The sequence below is a fragment of the Notolabrus celidotus genome, chromosome 21 (assembly GCF_009762535.1).
Source record: "Notolabrus celidotus isolate fNotCel1 chromosome 21, fNotCel1.pri, whole genome shotgun sequence".
Lineage (NCBI taxonomy): Eukaryota > Metazoa > Chordata > Actinopteri > Labriformes > Labridae > Notolabrus > Notolabrus celidotus.
The window spans coordinates 13,364,400-13,387,557 of record NC_048292.1 but is presented as its reverse complement, the minus strand read 5'-3'; the positions used below and the strand labels follow the sequence as shown (position 1 = coordinate 13,387,557).

Here is a 23,158-nt window from a genome sequence, read left to right as displayed (position 1 = left end):
TTGATTATGAATTGCTAGATTCACACCTCAAAAATGAGTGGTTAATTGCTGAGCAATCACAGCCTGAGATAAGAAGATGAGAGGAGGAGTTAAAACACACAAGGAGCTGAGTGAAATAGACATCAACCAAATTAAAGCAAACAGACTCAACACAAACCACAGGATGAGCTTTGGTAGAGTTAAATGACACAAGCAAAGATGCAGGGAAGAGGAGCTTGTACAGGTGCTGCTGTTATTTTCTGCATCTCTTAAGAATGTCAATGAAAAACATTAATGATTACGCTTTACTGTGAATTAAGATGTCTGGGGTTTTTTTCTTTTATGTTATTTTTTGGGCAGTTTTTGCCTTTATCTACAAGACAGCTGAAAGGAAACAGGAACTGCAGGGAGTAGCGAAAGTGGGATGACACGCAGAAAAGGGTTTTGTCCGGGAGTCGAATCAGTGACCTCTGTGATGAGGACTATGACCTTTGTATATTCAATTCAAAACCTTTATTTATTCTCGAAAAGACATTGAGGTTTCCCTCATTTCCAATGTCGTCGAGATCACAGTTAGATTAGAAACAACAAACAAACAAACAAACACAATCATACACAAAATAATAGATTAATTAAAACAGATACAGTTTGAGACACAGTGGTCAGAGATCAAGGTCTTGAACTCTGCAAGAGATGGAAAGGATCTCAGCTTCAAAGTCTGTTGGAGGGTATTCCATGATTTAGGAGCATCAATGGAGAATGCTGATCGACCCAGTTCAGTATTTATTCGTGGTACTTTCAGAATGTATATGGGGCCCACTTAAAACATTAGGCCAACCGGGGGGGCCCAGAGACTGTAAATTTTATGTGATTCATAACATTCAAGGAGGATAATGATGGGACTTAAACCTGAATTAAAAAGTGAATTAAAAAGTGAAATAAAAAGTTAATTAAAAAGTGAATTAAAAATGACCCCAACGATAAAAGGTCAGAAATTTGTGAAAAAAATGTTATTCTTGATTTTTCAAAACCAAAGTTAACATTTACAACACTGGTTTAGTTTTACCTGAAGGTGAAAACATAATTATATTGCATGTTATTTAAAAAAAACACTTCAAAAACTGAGATTTTTTTGCCACAAAGAACTGTAAAGGGAGGTTTTTAAGGACCATGACTGGAGGACAATTTATTCTGGCCCCTGTAGAGTCCAATAATATATCAAAGCCGATTCATAACACCTCTGTATTGTGTTTGCTACACAAAGGCGGTTACAAAAGATGTTATCTAATCAGCCTCTCATTACTTCTAATCAGCCATGTGAGTTTATTATCAGAAGACAGGACGATCTGTTGACTCACGGCCGTCCTGCCCGTCTGCTGATGAGACAGGGTGACTCCGCTCTGTTGTGTTTTCTTTGATTATTTCAGAGTAATCCGCGCTCATTAGTGGCATTCCTCGCTCTCGAAATATCAAGCAGAGTTCTGATTAGAGAAAATTATTAAATACACAAACCACCGGCCGCCAAGCTAAACACAGGTCCTTTATCCTCATCACAGCATAACTGTTTAAAATAGAAAAAGCCTGCATTTAGCAGGACACTGCAACCTCCTCTCCAAGGAGGAGCTGACATTTGGATGTGATGCTAATAGGATGTATAAAAAAAAACACCAATATACAGTAAATATCTGTAGTTATTATGATGTAGAAGCAGCCCTCAGAGTTTTCATTGGATGCTGTGAGAGCAACATCTTGTGGCAAAGTCGGCTACATTCAAGTGTCCTCATTATAAAAATCACTTATTACTCACATTCCTCTAAATCAGAGGAAAATACACTTCCTACACTCCATCAAATAAGATTAAAAACAAGGGTGACCACCTCACGTTTATTCACTATGCAACTCTGCCCTCTGCTGTTCAAACAACTGTAACTAACATCCTCACCAGACACCTCTGAATATTCAACATTTGTCCTAAAGAAAGTCGGTGCTTCACAATGTCTTAAATCTATTCTGGTAGTTTCTACAAAAAAAAGAAAAATTAGAGGAGAAAAAAAATTAAACTGTCAAGCAGAAAACCTCGTAACTCCATATTTCTTTTTTTTTTTTTTTTATGTGTGTTTTTGGTCATCCTTATTGCCTGTCAGTGGGCAGTACAACATTTCATCCAATGAAAGGATTACAAAAAAAATTGTGACTGAACTGTATTCAGTGTTTATTTGTAAAACACTGTTTTTAAAATTTCCTTTAAAGCTGTAGTTTATCAGTTACAAGGTCTCAGCCTGACAGCTGAAGCAGAAAACTTGTATCTCCATATTTCATGACTCATTTAGTTTTTAAAAATGGGGGTTTTGTGGCCTGTTAGTGGGCATTACAACATTTCAACCAATGAAAAACATTCAATATAGCTTTCACTAAATCTAATTCAGTATTTTGTTATTAAAAAAAAAACGTTTTATATTTCCTGAAAAGCTGTTCAGGTGATATGAGGTGAGAAACCTTGTTTCTCCATATTTCATTATAAACAGTGGATAGCCAAAGTCTACACACCCCTGTTAAAATGCCAGGTTTTGTGATGTAAAAAAATGAGACCCAGATAAATCATGTCAGAACTTTTTCCACCTTCGATGTGACCTATAACGTGAACAATTTAATTTTAAAAAATGTGTAAATCTTTGAGGGGGAAGAATAAAAAAATAAAAAATAATAATAATATGGTTGCATAAGTGTACAATTCTGGAAAAAAGTTCTGACATGATTTATCTTGGTCTCAATTTTTTTACATCACAAAACCTGACATTATAGCTGGATTCAGCAGCTTGTGAAAACTGAGGTGTGTCCCATTTAAAAGGTTGTAGCGCAGACATTACTGTCCCAGATACAGATTCAATAAATACTGAGGTCAACATATTTATTAGATCAGACTCAACTCAATTATTTAGTAAGCAGAGATAATGAGTAAAGCTTTAAAAGTGGAGTTGTACCTGTTTGATCTTGTTTGTGATTACAGACGGCAGTTTGACTCTCAGCTGCTCCGTCTCTTTAAAGGTGGCTGGGAAACCGCTCAGATACGCCAGAGACTGCATCCGGATCAGACCAGGAGCCTCTTTATCTGTTGTCTGCAGAACACACAATTCAAATATACACATGACTAATCCACAACCACACCTCATGATGTTTTAAGGTTTTTTAAAAACTGTTTAGAGGATAGGAGAAATGTTGAGGATGTATTGGATTTCTATTCTTGTTTTTATCCATCATAATGGGTACGTAAACAGTAAATGTAAACTCACCAGGTAACATCTGGATGCAGAGAACTTCTGGTCTTCTCTGGAGACATCTGTATACGCTTTATCAGCTGCAAGGAAAAGTAGACAACAGGTAATTTAAAGAGATGTAATTTATCAATACACATAAAAAGTGGCAGCAAAGTGAAGTCTTACAAGACCAACGTTTAAAAAGTAGAGTATGTTTTTATAGTCTTGGACTTGTGTTACCGTTACTTTAAGAATGAGCTCTTTTAATATGGGAATTCCACGTTTTTTGCCAGCACTACTCCAGCAGAGGGAAGCGTTAATGTGAATATTGTCTACCAGTACATTCCTTCAGTGTTTGCAGTGGAGTGGGGTTTTGTGGTGTGTAAAACAGTTCATTGATGAGTTTACTGACGTGTAAGCTTTTCAAACCAGACAAACCAGACAAACCAGAACAGCTGTAGACGCTACGCTTTGACTGGACAAACACATGTCAACAACTAAAAACCCTGTGGGCACCTTTCTTTACCTTCTTCATGTCTTAAAGCTACAGTAAGGAGCATTTGGTTTGTTGACTTTGGCGCCCCCTGTGGGCAAAAATGTACATCTCACAGCTTTAATAATATTGTCCTATATATTTGCCAGGGTACTTTCTCGCAAAAAACTCATCCCACTTTCTTTCTTCCTTACTTTTCTTATGTATCACTCATTATGAACATCAGCAGCCGAAATTTTAAAAGGATGCTGTTAGCATTCTGTTAGCCGGCTAGTCTGACAGCTCCCCCTTCGCAGCAGTTTCAAGCATTAAAAACTACACAATAGGGGCGCTGGTGGCCTAGTGGTCTAGGCGCCCCACGTATAGAGTCTACAGTCCTCGTCTCAGTGGTCGCCGGTTCGACTCCAGGCCTGACGACCATTTACTGCATGTCCTCCCCCACTCTCTACTCCCCACATTTCCTGTCTCTCTTCAGCTGTCCTGTCATCAAAGGCAAAAATGCCCCAAAAATATAACTTAAAAAAAAACACTACACTATAAATATTGCAAATCTTAACGCTGATGGTCTTATTTGTTATTGTGGGTCATTAAGAGGCATCAGTATCAATTTCGATTGGTTTCACAACTAGCTAAAAACTCCTCACAGGAGCTTTAAGTTTCGTCAAGTTAGCTGTCATGCTAACTTTAACTTATGTCATCCTTTCCTATGCCTCTATTTGATTCAAGACCATGTCTGTGCTTGAGTTTTTTTGGTGATGTATGTTTTTATCTTGAAAAGTCTGCCAGAGAACCCAAGAGACTCCACTTTTGTCAACATTTCCAAAGACATCTATTTATAGCCTGGATCAAGTCGAGGTTTCTTGTCATTTATTACCCAGGCTTTTTATTCTCAATCATACGTTTGACACTATTTTATCCTTTATGTAGTTTTTTTTAACACAGTTTCATTACTTTCCATTATTTAATCCCTGCACCTTTATAAACTGTGAAGCCCTTTGGGTCATGTTTTTGCTGTTTTCCCACTTCACTTCACACTTTTCCTTTACAGATCATTTCCACAGCAGCTGTTACTGGTAATGCTGAATTCCTGCCCCCACACTGCTACATTCTCACATCCTGGTTACTCATTAATCATACTTCAAATAACATCTTCAGCACTGTAAATATTATTTCTGTTTCTGTGACAGTCTGTGCTTTGTGCGGTTATTGATATCCTGTGACTTTAAAGCTCAGTAGGGCTGCACAATTACAGCTAAAATTATCATGATTATTTTTATACCGATAGCGAGATCTGAATAATGAATCATGATTATTTATTCATTTTTAAGCTGCTTTTTTATTTCACCTTTATTCAAAATCATATATATCACCTGTCTTACTTATACTGACAGGGCTGCACTGGGACAAAAAGCCTGCCTTTGCTTTTTTTGCACACACCAGTCCCAAAAATGTGGCCAAATATAGCAAGATGGCATCAATGCTATAGACGTGCCGGACTCCAGCGGCAACAGCTACTACTACTACTACTACTATCCGTCTCATCACTATCATCGCTCTCTCTCTCTCTCTTATTCTCCTCTATCCCTCTTTCCAACCCCAACTCGGTCAAGGCAGATGGCTATCTAACACGAGTCTGGTTCTGCTCGAGGTTTCTGCCTCTTAAAGGAAATTTGTCCTAGCTGCTGTAACTTGCTAAATACTTTGAGGTGCAATGCTCATGGTGGATTAAGATGAGATCAGACTGAGTCCTGTCAGTAAGAGGGGACTGGATCGTATCCTGTCTTGATGTTGGGTCTTTGGTTAATAATTTAACGTAGAGTATGGGCTAGACCTGCTTTGTTTGCAAAGCATCTTAAGATAGCATTTGTTGTGATCTAGTGCTATATAAATAAAGATTGATTGATTGAAATAGCACCAGTGCAGGGTGCAGGTGTGGCCCAGGTTTGATTCCAACCTGTGGCCCCTTTTTTCGCATGTCACTCCCCAGTCTCTCTGTTTCCTGCTCCATCCACTGTCCTATCCTCTCTGAATACAAGCCCCAAAATATAACTTATAAAAGTACCTTCATCTTTAAAACAGGAGGTCTTAGGCTCATAGCTTTGTATTTGTGACTAAATAATGACACAGATCGTTAACGGACGCTCACTGTTTAGCCATGCAGTTGTACGCTTGTTAACGCTCCCTCTTCATGCTCTCTCTGTCCCTCTGCTTCACTATCACACACACTCTCATTCTCAGCTCTCTTTGCTGAAATTGCTTTCTGTACTCCCAGTTTTAGATAAAGAGCAACCCTTTGTCATTAACTATGAGCCTTGTCAACATGTAGATCACCTGTTGACAAGTTGGAATTGCGACTGAACCTTGAATTGTGTTATTTGGATGGCTTTGAAAAATCTACTGCCAATGAATTCTGTCAAGAAGACAGATATAGGTAAAGAAAAGAGGAGAGGAAGGGCGGGAGAGGCCACCGTGTGAGAGGTGAAGGGTGAGTGTGTGTGTGAATCTGTGTGATTGGAGAAGAGAACAGAAAACATAACAATAATCTAAAAAAGGGTAATGTGTTTCTTAAAATATGCCTGCAGAGGTGTTTTGGTGGGTGCATCATGCGTTTTTAACATTAATAATCGCAGCCAATCATGTTTCTCTGATCGTGGGAAGACCAAAATCATGATCATAATTCATTTACAGCCTTTCTGACACATTTCTCCGTCATTTTCTCTGCAAGAAATCCCCCCCTAATCTCATTTCATGCTCATGTTTTAATTATTTTACCATCAGCCTGCGAATGGAAGACAACCACAGATGCGGAGGTGGACGGCTGGAAAGGCTTGTTCATCAGCAGCAGCTCTTTGGCAGTAGAGAAGGCGGGCGAGAGCGACGGCAGCTCTTTGAGCGTAACATTGGCTGGCAAAGCCGGATCCAGAGCCAGCATGGGTGCCATGATGCAATGAGACAGCAGGCATTCTGGTTTAACACTGAAAGGGAGGCACAAGAGGAGAGAAAAACACACTGGATTTGATGCATCGTATCGATAAGGTGACCACTCTTTCTATACTTAAACATGAAGGTGACGTGAGACAGGTTCACACGTTTAGCAAACAGCTTCCTGTTTGGAAATTATGCACCAAGATCTTCTGTGAGTGTGAAATGAGGACTCAGAGAACAGGGTGTGGGGGGGTTGGTGGTTAACGCAGGATATAACTCCCCTGAGGTCACCACAGAGGATCATTTGAGTTGGTGTGTTCGTTAAAGTACTTTTTCAAACTCTAAGCAACATTTTCAAGACACAGGAAACACTAGTCTTACACAAAAGCTTGCAAAATTTAGATCGTCTTCCATCCTAAAATCCCATCTCTTCTCATCCTGGGACATTTACTCTGAAACTTTCTTTGCTAGTGGACTCCAGTGATGATGACTGACAGGCCTACAAATCAGAAGCTAAAGTACAGGGTTAGGAAATATGACTCAGAGGCTGTTCGTCCATGCGATTCAACAGCTCTTCTTCAATGTTATCAGTGCTCGCCCAGAGACAGACTTATCAATGTATTAACTTTGGGTGCTGTGGGTTGCAGTGGTGGTAAACTTGGCTGGACTGCAATGAGAGATGAAAGCATCTGAAATCAGTTCCAATACGTTAGCTGCAGCTGAGGAAAACTATAGTTATCTTTGTAGCTTTTTCTGTAGCTCATGCTTTGTTTTATGAGGAACAAGTGCAGTATGGGTGATTTGTGACGTAGGTAGGTTTCATTAGTATGGGATTTTTAATACTACTGAGGAGGCAGCTATATGTTTGCAGCACTTTAACACAAGACAGCCCCCCCCCCCCCCCCCCCCCCCCCCATCTTTTATACCCATCATGGGCCAAAGGGTTTTGAAAAAAAGTAAGATCAATCACCAAGAAACAGTTTCATGTTTCGAAATCACATCGTATTGTATCTCATTGCTAGGGTTGCAAAATTCCATGAATTTTCAAAGTTGGAAACTTTCCATGGGAATTAATGAGAATAAACCAGGAATTTACTAAATTAAAGGTTGGCTCTTAATGGGGAACTTAAATATAGTTGGGGAAAAACTGTTTTAGCATAATCCTGACTAAAACAACCAGATTTCATGCAAGTACAGTTGAATATCTATGCAGAGCCATCCTCAACCAGGCTGGACAGTGACACTGAAGAGGAAGAGTCTGAGTTGTATGTTGAGGAAGTGGACATGGAGGATGTTGATGAGACCCAGGAGAAGCCCATTGCTTGAAAGGGTTTAGTAAAACTGCAGAGGCTAGGCTTGAAAAGCTTGAGGGAAGATGCTTTTTTATTTGCATGTTGAATGGGACTGTTTTGGAGGGGGAGGGGCTTTTTGCATTTAACATTTTGAATGGGACTTTGTTGGGATTGCATTTTTGTTAATTTTGAATGGGTTAGGTCGGGGGGGATGAGTAATATTTAACTCAACATTCATGTTTTTGTTCTTCAATGAAAGAATTGATTGTTCAATAAAATATTTAACACTTGATAAAGTACTACTTACAAATAAATCAGTTTTAATTGGATGGATGTCTGCTTATAACAAAATTTACCGGAAATTTCCACTCCTTTGCAACCCTACTCATTGCATCATCATATTGCATCGAGTTGCATTGTATCCTATTGTGGAAGGGTTATGTTGGGCAAGTACTGGTATGTAGAAATATCTTCAAATAAAGTGGCGCTGAGTTGTTGATTTATTGGACTTCTGTGTTCCTGTTTTCTTTGTTTTTTGGGAAGTTTCATTGTTAATTTTAAATTTTTTGGAAAATGATTTATACACTCAGTGACACTCTAATACATCAGCCCTGTAATAAAGCCTGCCTTCATTGAGTGAATGATGGGATGCTTCTACAATACACCCAGTCTGAAGCAAAGTAGTGTTGTAGTACTCAAGACCTGTCTTGGCCTTGAGACCGGTCTCGAAACTGCTTATATAAAGTCTCTGTCTCGTCTCGGAATCGAAAGCATTTTTACTTGGTCTTGTCTCGGTCTTGTCTCAGTCTCGGACGGGGCAGATCCTGTATTTTATATCAAGACCGGTCGAGACCACCACTGATGCACTGTGTGTCCATGTCATTACTTTGATAAGAGTACAAGCGTTAATGAATGGAGACAGAAGACAGGAGGAGAGACTGTGTGACCAGAGATGTCTGCTAAGATGTTTAATTAAGCAATTAACTCTCTAACAGCATGTCAAAAGAAAGGCAACAAAGACAAAACCAAACAATGTTTGTTGCTTTCGATTGTATTTAAAGTAAACTTAAATAAAATCAACAGAAGTCTCTTATTTTGTTAACTCTCATAATGATTTTTCATTAATATATATGGTCTTGGTCTTGTCTCAGTCTTGCACTACCTTGGTCTTGGTCTCGAATCGGTCTCGATCCCTAAATGTCTTGGTCTTGTCTTGGTCTCAGTACACCATGGTCTCGGACATGTCTTGGTCTCAGCCAATGCGGTCTTGACTACAACACTAATGCAAAGTTTCATCACACTCACCTGGCTTTTGGCACATCAGTTGTCTCACTGGCATTTTTCCCCAGGCGTTCCCTGCATACAAGAAAACATGCATACGATTAACTTCACCTTTTAAATATTTTCTACCATGCTAGCCGCCTGGATAAGATAAGATGTCATCTCTTTTTCTGGAACAAGTTGGGCAGATGATGAAAACAGTAGCTTCCTCCTTACTCTAACCTTTGCTCTAAGCTCTCTCTTCCTCTGAGGCAGCCTGAACAAGTCAATCAGAGTGACATTGATAATGCTGCAGCTCTAGCTTGTATGCTAATTCTGACTGTATTCAGGCACTTGTAATAACAACAAGGGAGCACTTTTGTAACCATGAACCAGTGGAGCAACAGCTACCTCAGAGCTCTTTGTTCCTCCTCCAGTTGCTCTTTGACGGTCTTCAGCTCCTTCAGCAGAGCCATGTCTGTGCCGTTCACCCATGTGTACACGACATCAATAGGCATGGGCAGACAGAGCCTACAGAAATAAAACACAAAAACAAAACACTCATATCAGTGAAGACGTGCGAAGCCGTGACCCTGTTTCAATCCCCAGCACAAACTTTCCTCTTGTCTAAAATAAGACACTGCTCATGCATGGTTACACCTCGGCTAGTTATTTCAGATTCTCTCGGGGGAGACGTGCAAGTAGTCCTAAGTGGCACGAAGGAATGCTTTTCGTATATATATATTTTTACTTTTACACCCCACTGGACGAGGCTGAAAAGTAGAGATAAAAGTTGTTCGTAAGGGGCATTTTACTTGCTTCTCTCACCTGCTTTGGAAGGATTTCCCTCCCACATTGTCTCTATAAGAGTCAAACAACACATGATACTGGTCTCGACTCCACTCCACCACCACCTGTATGAAGAGAGAAGAGGCAATTTAACTTACAGAAAATGCACAAACAAGCAAAACCACCAATAAAAAGAAGCAATTCTCTTTCTTTCTGGTAAATACAATGCACAGAATCTGATTACTGAATATGTATGGTGATCTTAAGGAACATCTCAAATGAGATACTGCTTTTGTAGAAACACGTTATTTAGACAAGCTGTTTATAATAGCAACTACATAATTATTTGCTCCACCAGTTCTACAACTTAACTGAAAACCACATTGTTGTCCTGTAACACAAACATTCCTACTTTCATATAATGCTTTCCAAAGACTACCTACTCTGTTGAACACATGTATGCTTTAGCTTCATTTCTGATAATATTTTGTTTTGATTTTGAGGTATTAAAGGGATTGATCAAGAATAATTGATAGTGAGTACCTGGCTGAGGTGGAGTGATACACAGTGAAAATTCCTCAACTCAACTTTATTTATAAAGCACAATTCATACATTAAAACATGCAGCCCAAAGTGCTTCACAGAATAAAAGGGAGACAGAGAACAACAGCAATGGTTAAATTTTAAATGGCATGATTATAAATAATATACTTAAAAATAAAATAAAATCCATACAGTAAAATTAATAAAATAATAAGAGTGGAAAGAAAAGTTAAAAATAAGGTAGCGTTACCAAGATCAGATGAATACGAGAAATAAATAGATAAATAAAGACAAATAAATGTTAAAGCAATGGTTAAAATAATAATTATTAAAAAAGTAATTAAAATAATAATTATTAAAAGAAACAATAAAAATAATTAAAATAATAATGATTAAAAAAATAATTAAAATAATAATGATTTCAAAAGAAAATTAAAATAATTGAAATAATAATGATTAAAAAAATAATTAAATTAATTAAAATAATAATGATTTAGAAAGAAAATTGAAATAATTAAAATAATAATGCAAGGCTAAAAATAAATAACTCCAAATTAAAAGCTAGATTAAAAAGGTATTTCTTAAGTTTACTTTTAAAAACACCCAGACTGCATCCTAGTGTTGATGTTCCAGTTTTAGCACTCTGCTGTTTGCCCAAGGTTACTTCGTTGGACTAACTCTTGTATTAATAATGATAATAGCAAACTTCTTTAAACTTATGTTCTGCATCATGTCTCCTAAACAGAAACTAGTTAACTTAAAGCGTTGAGGACTAAGTGAGCTAAAATGTGTCTGTATTTTATCAGAAATATAAGGCTTTAGATTTAAAAGGTGTGCAGTTCAGTGTTTTATTATTATTCCGAATGAGTGTAAATACTGTAATTTATGATAAACAGTTTAACTTAAATAACTGAAGGTACAAATAATTTCATAAAAGCTCATTAACTTTCAATAACCAATTTTCAAAGAGGAATCCGGTTACACGGTGCCTCAAAACCAACACGCGAGACGAGAAGCCTCATTCAGCAACAAGGACAGGTCACCGAACAGAGACTGGAGATCAGAGAACAGAAAGGACCTTACCTCTCCGAACTGAAAGGCAGAAACTATCATGAGTACGAGCCCCCCAAAGCAAAGGTAGAGCCCATATCGGTGGGACAGACAGGTGTACGTCTGCCTCTGCAACAGCTTCAGCACCGAGTTCACGACTACCATGGTTCTCCTCGGCCAAGCATACCGATGCATTCATTCAAAGAATCCCAAGTTAACGCACTACGTAAAGAAAGTAAACATCGCAGGGGAGCAGTAAGTCAGCTGACCACCAGCCCGACTGCATGACACATGACAACCATACATCTCCCACTTCCTCGGCGGTGGTGACGACACTTCGGCCCCGCTGCTGCTTCGCTTCGGGTGAGTTTATCGCCATCTTCTGGGCGGAGGAGTACAGGGGGATGTGGTGCCTTCATGGTCCCTCCGCATAGGCAGTTGCTGCAACATCAAAAAATGGTTGGTGAGTGAGTGAGTGAGTGAGTGAGTGAGTGAGTGAGTAAAGTGAGTAAAGTAAGTAAAGTAAGTAAGTAAATAAGAAAAGTAAGTATAGGAAGTAAGTACGTAAGTAAGAAAGTAAGAAAGTAAAGTAAGTAAGTAAGTAAGTAAGTAAGTAAGTAAGTAAGTAAGTAAGTAAAGTAAGTAAGTAAAGTAAGTAAGTAAATTAAGTAAAGTAAGTAAGTAAGTAATTAAGTAAGAAAGAAAGTAAGTAAGTAAGTACAGTAATTAAGTAAATGAAATAAGTAAGTAAATTAAGTAAAGTAAGTAAGTAAAGTAAGTAAAAAAAAGTAAAGTAAGTAAGTATGTAAGAAAGTAAGTAAGTAAGTAAGTAAGTAAGTAAGTAAGTAAGTAAGTAAGTAAGTAAGTAAGAAAGAAAGTAAGTAAGTAAAGTAATTAAGTAAGAAAGTAAGTAAGTAAGCAAAGTAAGTAAGTTAATGAAATAAGTAAGTAAATTAAGTAAAGTAAGTAAGTAAAGTAAGTAAAAAAAAGTAAAGTAAGTAAGTTTGTAAGAAAGTAAAGTAAGTAAGTAAAGTAAGTAAGTAAGTAAGTAAGTAAGTAAGTAAGTAAGTAAATTAAGTAAGTAAATTAAGTAAAGTAAGTAAGTAAGTAATTAAGTAAGAAAGAAAGTAAGTAAGTACAGTAATTAAGTAAATGAAATAAGTAAGTAAATTAAGTAAAGTAAGTAAGTAAAGTAAGTAAAAAAAAGTAAAGTAAGTAAGTATGTAAGAAAGTAAAGTAAGTAAGTAAAGTAAGTAAGTAAGTAAGTAAGTAAGTAAGTAAATTAAGTAAAGTAAGTAAGTAAGTAATTAAGTAAGAAAGAAAGTAAGTAAGTAAAGTAATTAAGTAAGAAAGTAAGTAAGTAAGCAAAGTAAGTAAGTAAATGAAATAAGTAAGTAAATTAAGTAAAGTAAGTAAGTAAAGTAAGTAAAAAAAAGTAAAGTAAGTAAGTATGTAAGAAAGTAAAGTAAGTAAGTAAAGTAAGTAAGTACGTACGTAAGAAAGTAAGAAAGAAAGCAAGTAAGTAAGTAATTAAGTAAGAAAGTAAGTAAGTAAGTAAAGTAAGTAAGTAAGTAAGTAAATTAAGTAAAGTAAGTAAGTAAGTAAGTAAATTAAGTAAAGTAAGTAAGTAAGTAAGTAAATTAAGTAAAGTAAGTAAGTAAGTAAGCAAGAAAGTAAGAAAGTAAAGTAAGTAAGTAAGTAAGAAAGTAAGTAAGTAAAGTAATTAAGTAAGAAAGTAAGTAAGTAAAGTAAGTAGGTAAGTGAAGTAAGTAAGTAAATTAAGTAAAGTAAGTAAGTAAGTAAGTAAGAAAGTAAAGCAAGTAATTAAGTAAGAAAGTAAGTAAAGTAAATAAATTAAGTAAAGTAAGTACGTAAAGTAAAGCAAGTAAGTAAATAAAGTAAGTAAGTAAAGTATGTAAGTAAGTAAAGTTAGTAAGTAAAGTAAGTAAGTAAAGTAAGTAAAGCAAGTAAGTAAGTAAAGTAAAGTAAGTAAAGTAAGTAAGAAAAGCAAGTAAGTTAAGTAAGTAAAGTAAGTAAAGTAAGTAAAGTAAGTAAAGTAAGTAAGAAAGGCAAGTAAGTAAGTAAAGTAAGTAAAGCAAGTAAATAAAGTAAGTAAAGTAAGTATGTAAGTAAGTAAAGTTAAGTAAGTTAAGTAAGTTAAGTAAGTAAAGTAAGTAAGTAAGTAAAGTAAAGTAAAGCAATTAAGTAAAGTAAGTAAGTAAATAAATAAAGTAAGTAAGTAAGTAAAGTTAGTAAGTAAAGTAAGTAAAGTTAGTAAGTAAAGTAAGTAAGTAAGTAAAGTAAGTAAGTAAGTATGTAAGTAAGTAAAGTAAGTATGTAAGTAAGTAAAGTAAGTAAAGTAACTAAGTAAGTAAGTAAAGTAAGTAAGTAAGTAAGTAAGTAAAGTAAGTAAGTAAGTTAAGTAAGTACCATGGTTCTCCTCGGCCAAGCATACCGATGCATTCTTTCAAAGAATCCCAAGTTAACGCACTACGTAAAGAAAGTAAACATCGCAGGGGAGCAGTAAGTCAGCTGACCACCAGCCTGACTGCATGACACTTGACAACCACACATCTCCCACTTCCTCGGCGGTGGTGACGACACTTCGGCCCCGCTGCTGCTTCGCTTCGGGTGAGTTTATCGCCATCTTCTGGGCGGAGGAGTACAGGGGGATGTGGTGCCTTCATGGTCCCTCCGCATTGGCAGTTGGTGCAACGTCAGAACTCTTAGTTCGTTATTGAAGCATCAGGGCTCTTTGGGTCCCGTGGGATACGTTAAATCTCTGTCATCGTTAAGGTGCATGTTATATGATTATTTGCAGTTAAATTAAATTAAATTAAATAAATGTATTTATTTTCTTTGATTTATAATCAGTGTTCTTTCCAAGGTCCACTTCATGATTACATATAGCCTAGTTCTCACATGAACGGGTGCAAATCATAGACTGTATATAAAATGGACGTCATCTCGCTCGGCTGGAAGTGAGGCTTCCACAAAAACTGCTCCCCCTAGTGGCTGGCTGCAGTATAGGTCAATAACTCTGTCTCCCCCATTCATTTGGATGTGGCTGTGGTCAAACTTAAAAAAAGAAATACACATCGTACGAACGTTTCTCACATCCGTATGTTGTGGTGATATGTAGTTATCATTTGACTGTTTTGTGTTCAAGGCCTCTTTTTTCTGAAAAGTTTTTTTTTCGTTAGTTATCTGAGGTTAATAAACAGTGTTTTACATCATATATGTAGTAACTGTTAATTACCATACCTTAACTAATGATGTATTAAACACGTTGTCATTACATTAAATCATAGTAACAGGATTATGAGTTCATGGTGAACAACAGGAATTCATTATTAATTCATACAGAAAGTCATCATGAGTCATGCATTACTTCAACATAAATTAAGCTTTATTTCCCTAATAAAACTGTTCCATTATTGTAAAGTGTTACCAATGAATTAGAAATAGAAATTGTATGGATTCATGTCTGCTTATGACTTCAGTGGCTATGCTAGTTTACTTAGTGAAAACAACTTCTATCTAGGCCAACCATTCATTTTACTAAACATGAAGTAGAAAGTTATTATTGTTCCCTAACGGTAGGTTGAGTCATTGCTGGATATTGTAGTTGTGACACAACACTCAATCTGTTTTTTTGGCAGGGTCTATAAGCAGGAGTTATTAACGAGATTATTTCACAACCAGCTCTTACGCATTCGATGTCAATTCAGGAGGAATTGGTCTTTTTTTTCTGCGAGTAACAGAAGTAGAAAAAAAAAAGTTACAGGAAGAGGGAAGAGCTTGATGATCATAGGGAGCATTTATTGGCAGTCAGTCAGAAAGTCCAAAGGAGTCACTTCTTTTGGGGAAGAGGTTACAGTAAACTATCTAACCTCACTTTAGTACTACACCACCATGTGACTGCCGGTAACATACTTATTTTGCCTTGACAACAACCGCGGTACAGTCAGCCTGGTTCCTAGTACAGCATTTAAACGTGGTGCTTGTAACACTGTACATGGCTTTATGCTTGGTCGTGCGTCAGCGTCTTTTCATCAGCTCTGCGTAAATTATCTCCAACATGTTTTGGTTCATGCAGGGACTCTGCTTTCTGCCAGCTTTTTTAGTCATCTGGTCCTCGAGCACTTTCATTGTTTCCTACCTGATTGCGCTCCTCAGGCATGATGTCGACGTTATCTTTCCATACATAAGGTAAGTTTACTTTATTTATTTATACAAGTGTGTTTGAGAAAATGAGAGAAAACGGTTTTCAAACTTGAAAAGAAGTCAAATATCAGTGGTACAAATACATGTTGAAGTTGTATTTTCAGTGATTTTACTGACTACCCTTCATGTGTGGTTATAACGTTTGGTTTCGTTTTCCTCTGCGTTCACTTGGCTGGTACCCAAACCCCAGCTGCACGTACACACCTGCAGCTGAGGACTCTGTTTTCACTTCTCCTTTTAAAATAGTATTTTATTTTAAGAAGACAATACTAACATTTGAAATGTAACAAAACGAAACCTACATATATGGGGCGCCGTTTGAAGTTGTGCACACTGAAAATAACAGCAACAAGTCTCCACATTTAGCTCCAGAACATCACAACAACGTAGAGTGAATTTTTAAAAGTCACTTTTTTTTTTTATCACATTTAAAGGAATATTTGTGATCTTCTGCACATTTAAAATTGTTGTAAAAAATATTTTAGGTTAAAATTTTGTTAAATCCAAATACTAAATATAAATCTAAATGTTAAATATAAATCTAAATGTTCAACGATAAATCTAAATGTTCAACAATAAATCTAAATGTTAAATATGAATCTAAATGTTAAATATAAATGTTAAATGTTGCTCTGCGATCCAAAATATTAAGCTGATATGCAAATTCACACTGCTGCATATCAGCTAAATATTTAGGATAATTTTGTTGTGAAAAATAAATTAAGTTAAAATTTTGTTAAATCCAAATGCTAAATGTAAATCTAAATGTTCAATGATAAATCTAAATGTTAAATATAAATCTAAATGTTAAATATAAATCTAAATATTAAATATAAATATAAATTTTAAATATAAATGTTAAATATAAATGTTAAATGTTGCTCTGCGATCCTAAATATTTAGCAGAAATGCAAATTCACACTGCTGCATATCAGCTTAATATTTAGGATCAAGGAGCAACATTTAACATTTAGATTTATTTTTAACATTTAGATTTAACAATGATTTTAACTTAATGTATTTTTCACAAGAAAATTAAATGTGAAGAAGATCACAAATATTCCTCTAAATGTGATAAAAAAAGTGACTTTTAAAAATTAACTCTACATTGTTGTAGAGACATACAATGAACCAATTCTCCAAGCAGAATTCCATATTTCTATTTATTTTATTATTTAACTACTATTTTTTGAATGTAAAAACTACCTCTGCTACTTACCACTGCACTATTATCATATAATTTTAGCCTGTACATATTAGTCATGCCTATTTGTTGTTCTTTTGTATTTATAGCTGATGTTATTGTTATTACATTTTTATTTTTTATTTTGTATATCTTATTTTTATGCCTTGTACACAGAGAGCACAGTTTACCTAAGTCAAATTCCTTGTGTGTTCAAGCATACCTGGCCAATAAAGCTGATTTTGATTCTGATTCCGGGTTATGACGTTTTGGAGCTAAATGTGGAGAATTGTTGCTGTTATTTTCAGTGTGCACATCTTGACAAACGGCGCCCCATATACATAAAGTCCCAAAGAATGAGAACTTGTGATTTACTGCCATCATGCTTGGGCTAAAATGATCATCTCTCATTATCCTCTCAGTGACACAGGAGCAACACCTCCAGAGAGCTGTATTTTTGGCCTGATGACTTTCGTCTCTGCATGTGCAGGTATTTTACACCCCAACAGTGCATGAGCTTCTGTGTCACCCCTGTAAACTTTTATGCAACTTTGTGCTTTCCCAAGGGAGGAACCAAACTTTCCTAAAATGTAACTCACATTTCCTCTTTTTCAAGAACATGAAAGCAAAGTTTTTTGCATGGAGGACACTTTTTCCCCTAAATAAGACACAGAGGTTCACATAAAATGTGTTTAATCCTCAATTTGAACTTCTCCACAGGAATAGCCACCATATATTCAAGGTACAAGTATGTGGAAAAGCTGAGCGAGGAAACACAAGTGGTGAAACCATGCCTCAATAAAAGTGCTCTTTACATTGGGTTGATCTCCTGTTTGGGCATGTGTATCGTGGCAACCTTCCAGGTATGTCATTAACACATTAACACATTAACACATTTACGCATTTAGACGTAAAAATAATTTAACGTCAAAAGGTAAATTATCTCTGCGTCGTGTTTGCAGGAACTCACGGAGACAAAAGCTCATGATGCAGGAGCACTGCTTTTCTTTGTCGCTGGAGTCTCCTACATCATCCTACAGACTGTCATATCATATCAGGTCTATCCATATGGGTCCTCCATAAACGTGATTCGAGTACGATTGTTCATCTCCAGCCTTGCTACTTTGGCGTTTTTCCCCAGTATCCTTTACACAGAAGTCAAAAATGTTAGAATACATAACAAAGTAATTCTTCTGGACTATACTTTGCCAAATGTCACTTTCCTTAGAGAATAATCCAGCTGTCATCTGTGCATTCTTTGTGAACCAAACTAAACTTCACAGACACCCTGAAGACAAGGTAGGACAGTTTAACACAATGTTGTATTTCATCACAAAGTTTTATCAAAAGTATTAATTAGATACAAATATTTAATTCAGGAGAAAAATAAACATGTGATCGTAAGTTTATGGTGCATGACTGACTGAACAGTAATCACCTCCAACATGACTCATTTATGACACCATGACCTTTTACAACTGAGAGGCTGTGAAATGCAGTGATCAAGAGAGCAAGACATCAAAGTGTTTGTGCTTTCAAGTACTTAAAAGCTATTAAAAAGATAAAATACTAAGCTAAAAGTGATTTACAAAGAGGTGGAAAAGTCACGTTAAGTTAAAATAGTTAGCTTAGAGTATAAGTTAAGACCTTTGCCTTTATTTGATATGAAATCTGGAGAGAGACAGAAAACGTGGGGAGTAGAGAGACGGGGGAAGACATGCAGTGAATGGTCAACGGCACAGGAGTCGACCCTGCAACCTCTTCAACAAAGACTGTAGCCTCTATACGTGGGGCGCTTAGGCTGCTAGGCATCCAGCATCCCTTATTTACATTTTTTAACAACTGTTAACTTACAGTAAAATCTAATTGTTGGCAAACAGCAATGTTAGCTGTAATGAACACATTTTGAAGTGATAGCTTATTGAAAATGTTAGAAAACAGGGTGATATTGTTAGCTAAAGAGGAAACAGTTGGAATTGTTAGCTTATAGAAAATGTTAGAAAACAGTACAATAGTATGATATTGCTAACTAAAGAGGAAACAGTTGGAATTATTAGCTTATTGAAAATGTTAGAAAACAGTGTGATGTTGTTAGCTAAAGAGAAAACAGTGTGATAGTGTTAGCTTATTGAAAATGTTAGAAAACACTGGTACAATAATATGATATTGCTGACTAAAGAGGAAACAGTTGGAATTGTTAGCTGATTCAAAATGTTAGATCACAGTACAATGATATGATATTTTTAGCCAAAGAGGAAACAGTTGGAATTGTTAGCTTATTGAAAATGCTAGAAAACAGGGTGATATTGTTAGCTAAAGAGGAAACTGTTGGAATTGTTAGTTTATTGAAAATGTTAGAAAACAGGGTAATATTGTTAGCTAAAGAGGAAACAGTTGGAATTGTTAGCATATTGAAAATGTTAGAAAACAGGGTGATATTGCTAACTAAAGAGGAAACAGTTGGAATTATTAGCTTATTGAAAATGTTAAAAAACTGTGTGATATTGTTAGCTAAAGAGAAAACAGTTGAACTTGTTTTGCAATAAATTTTTTAGAGTTTGAGTGTACAAAAATGTAATTGTTAGCCAAATGTATAAACAGTCCAGTGTGTTAGCTAAAAGATGAGTCATTTGAAATTGTTAGCTTAGGTTCAGACAGGAGGCATCAGAGCATAAGTATTACATTTGATATACAGGAGTTGTGAGTATCAACATCTGAATGTGATAGCTTAATGTGTTAAACAGGAACAGTTAGCACAAATAGTTGGCTAATTTGTTAACATTTTTTGCTTAAAGCTCATCTGTTGTACAAATGAACATAAACCCAAATGATACCCTGTTTGAAATTTTTGGTGTAAGTAGTAACCCTCTATCTTTGTCACGTGAACACCCACATGTTGAATACACAGTGATTGCTGTATCTGTATCTCTCTTTCAGGACTACCCCTATCAGTTAGCCAGCGCTGTGTGTGAGTGGACAGTCGCTTTCAGTTTCATATGCTACTTCCTCACGTACATTGACGATTTCAAAGTGAGTACCACTCCAGCAAACAGAAAGATGTTTTTTGTGTGTGTATCATAAGTTTGGTTTTAATACTCTCCTTTGTTATTTCCTACAGCTGTTTACCTTACAGGTGAAAACAGAGTACGAGGAGTATTCATGATTATCCTGCAGCTGCTTTAAATGTTTTTCAAAATAAAATGCTGCATATGGTTTTATAATGCTTTTCTGCTCATGCATTTTTTATATCTTTTCTATTTTTTTTACACTCCACACACAATTGTGTGTTTTGTATCACCTGACTGAATTAGACGTCAAAAACTGGCAGACACTTTGATGTTATTTATATTTGACTGGCAGTAATTGTGACGTTAAAGGGAGCTGTAACTTCATACTTTTGATACAATCTGAAAAGATTTTATTGAGATTTTTAAGTGTCTTTATTGTTTCCTGTTCAGCTGAACTTCAAGTTGCACTTTGTCCATGATTGCCACACCATCATGTGGTTGTGTCAGGCCTGTGACCACTAATAAGAGAAGTTCATCACACAGTGAACACATGATTGCGGTGTTTAAATGGGAAAACCACTTCAGCTTGAGTCTGATTTAGTTTTATGTGTTCTTATGACAAACATGATGAAAACAAACTAAGCATTCTATCCCAGATTGTGTTTGTAGATTCTTGTTCTGCTGAAATTTGACATGAAACAAGAAAAATATTAAAATTTTGTCGCTTCCTGTGAAAAATGTTGTACTGTTGTTGACAGCTGAGATGACAAACTTAGGATAAAAAGTTTGGTGTACTGTAACTTTAAACAATCATAACCTGATTGATTTCATTTAATTCTGCCACAAAGTTAAACAGTGCAGCTATATATGGGATTTTAATGTGTTTACTTCATTGACAGAGCACATACACAGAGAACAAGGCCAGTAAAGGCACATTCCTGACGTATAAATAAAGCCTTTATTCTCTGCTTTAGATTGTTGCTCCTTGACGTGTTTGCCTTATAACCACCAAGAACAGCATTAATGCCAATTTAAACCCCTTGTCACATCTCATTGTGTTCATTATGAGATTTTTTAGGAGTGTGAAGAAGTAAATAATTGTCACAAAAATGTCAAGTGAAAGATGTATTTGTCCGATTTTTAATCTCTAGATTGAGCGCAGCTACTTTAGAGCACACTGCTCATGCTACACACATTATTTTGCTATGATACAAATACCATGTAATTACCATCACAGTGTTTCTTTACATTTTGAAAACTTAATCTATAATACTGTCAGGACGCTGGAGATGTCCGTTTGACGACTGTCATTTGAAGTATCAGCGTATTCCATCAATTTTACTTTCTATCCTATATTATAATTTGGTAGCTAAGAGAGAAGACTGACATGGTTATCCAAAGAGACAAACCCCTGCTGTAAAGTTTAAGAGGACATAATTGAAGTCACATGATCACAGATAATCACGACAGATATTGTATTTACAAGGGAATTTATGTTTGATTCAGTTACTGTCTGTTGGTGCTGTATATTAATGACATGTTTTAATGCACAGATCATGTTGCACTGCTGAGCAGTATAATAACACACCTTTTATAACAAAATGAATAATAAAGATTAAAAAAATTCTTGAGTTTGCCCTTTCTTCTGTGCTCAAACACATTTTATTCAGTATCTCAACTTCTTTATTGCACAATTTTGAGAATGCACTCTCAAGTCCTGATAAATGGGATAAAAAGTTGGCTCAACCAACTGAGTACACACAGAAAAATGCTGCTGTTTACATATTTCTGACAAGTTTTCTCGCCTGATTTGCAGCCAAGAGCAAGTTTTGTACTCCTCATTCCTGCAGAGGTTAATATGAAATACATTGCTACATCTGAAAAGCATTACATCTCCTCATGAACTGGCCTGCCTGCTCACATGATCTCAACCCGACTGAGAACTTGTGGTCAATAATAAAGGAGATAATTTACAGTAATGGCAAGAAATACAGGTCAAAGAGCATCTTTGGAAGCCATACAAGGTACAGCTCACAGTGTCAGCAGAGAAGTCATCAGAAACTAAATCAGTTTACCAGTGACCTCTGACCCTCACTAAAAGAAAAGGAGGTTATATTGGACATGAGAGAAACACTTTAACAGACATTAACGGTTTTATTTTGCATACAAATCTAAAGAAAACTGTTGTTTTTGTTGAAGTTTGAATACATTTCTAGTAAATATTATTATTTTCAATCAATAGAACGTTAAAAACGGTGCCTAGTTTTTAATTTTCACAAGTTATATGCTCTTATCACCAACTTGCATAATAATTTGGCACGCTCATTTCTGCAGATTCTGCATTTATTTAAAAATACAGCCGAAAAGCATAATTTTAACCACACAGTTGAAGAAATATATTCACTATCTGACTTCCTAACAAATTTGAAAACGACTGTTAACATAGTTTTTAAAATATTCACCAAAATGCAACTTGCATAATAATTTGGAACACGGTGTATAACTAAATATCAAAATGAAGAATTAGAGATGATTAGGAGTCAATCCAGAGCTGGGAACTACAATATTCATATTATATTAAGGATTACCTGTTATCACCATCAAGTACGTACTGCATACTGCATCTGAAGGTAGTATGTAGTATGACTGTTCTGTTGGATCTGTTTTGCAGTATGCTGGGTCAGGCGTCACTGGATTTCCGGTTTCGGTAAGTGGAAGTAAACAACGGCCAAGCTGATAGAGAAACTGCTTCTTTAGCATCCACTTATAAATTAAATAGTTAAGTGGTTTATATGGAATTTAATAATTTTCACAGCACCTAAAAACTGAGTGCACCTCGTCATATATGAAGAATAAGAAGCAGATCGTTAGTACAGTACGTGAGGGAGAATGGTGCGCTGCATACTGAGAAATTTTCCCGAATTAGTACATCTGCATAGTTTTGGCATACTGCAGATTTTGCTTGTTCACATTCTGAATACTACATATGGATTTTGGCTAAATCAGTACGTACTGCTAGTATAGCAGGCGGTTTTGAAAACATCCTCTTTCTTAGTAGGGATGAAAATGTATCACTTTGGTAAAGTATGCTGCTATGCAATTAGTTTATTATAATCTGTAATGAGACATACAGTTTAAATTTAAAGCACACACAA

At 36.0% G+C, this 23,158-nt stretch overlaps 2 protein-coding genes across 3 annotated transcripts in view; one reads left to right on the top strand and one right to left on the bottom strand.

The window, feature by feature from the left end:
* gnptab (N-acetylglucosamine-1-phosphate transferase subunits alpha and beta) overlaps positions 1 to 12,032 on the bottom strand; it is a 35,180-nt gene extending 23,148 nt beyond the window's left edge. The window contains exons 1-7 of one of the 2 annotated variants that reach the window (XM_034673375.1): positions 11,619 to 12,032; positions 10,032 to 10,117; positions 9,615 to 9,734; positions 9,249 to 9,299; positions 6,499 to 6,701; positions 3,270 to 3,334; positions 2,961 to 3,095 (exon numbers count right to left, since the gene is read on the bottom strand). In XM_034673375.1, the coding sequence (XP_034529266.1) occupies positions 2,961 to 3,095; positions 3,270 to 3,334; positions 6,499 to 6,701; positions 9,249 to 9,299; positions 9,615 to 9,734; positions 10,032 to 10,117; positions 11,619 to 11,780 (822 nt within the window). In that variant the 5' untranslated portion in view covers positions 11,781 to 12,032. The remainder of the gene's footprint in view (positions 1 to 2,960; positions 3,096 to 3,269; positions 3,335 to 6,498; positions 6,702 to 9,248; positions 9,300 to 9,614; positions 9,735 to 10,031; positions 10,118 to 11,618) is intronic. The other variant, XM_034673376.1, reaches the window with a different exon arrangement.
* Positions 12,033 to 15,271: 3,239 nt separating this feature from the next.
* Positions 15,272 to 21,629, top strand: dram1 (DNA-damage regulated autophagy modulator 1). Its single transcript, XM_034673374.1, has 7 exons — positions 15,272 to 15,797; positions 17,418 to 17,485; positions 17,716 to 17,858; positions 17,958 to 18,135; positions 18,236 to 18,294; positions 19,933 to 20,025; positions 20,114 to 21,629. The coding sequence occupies exons 1-7, from the start codon at positions 15,667 to 15,669 to the stop codon at positions 20,156 to 20,158; spliced, it is 717 nt and encodes a 238-aa protein (XP_034529265.1). The 5' UTR covers positions 15,272 to 15,666; the 3' UTR covers positions 20,159 to 21,629.
* Positions 21,630 to 23,158: the final 1,529 nt, after the last annotated feature.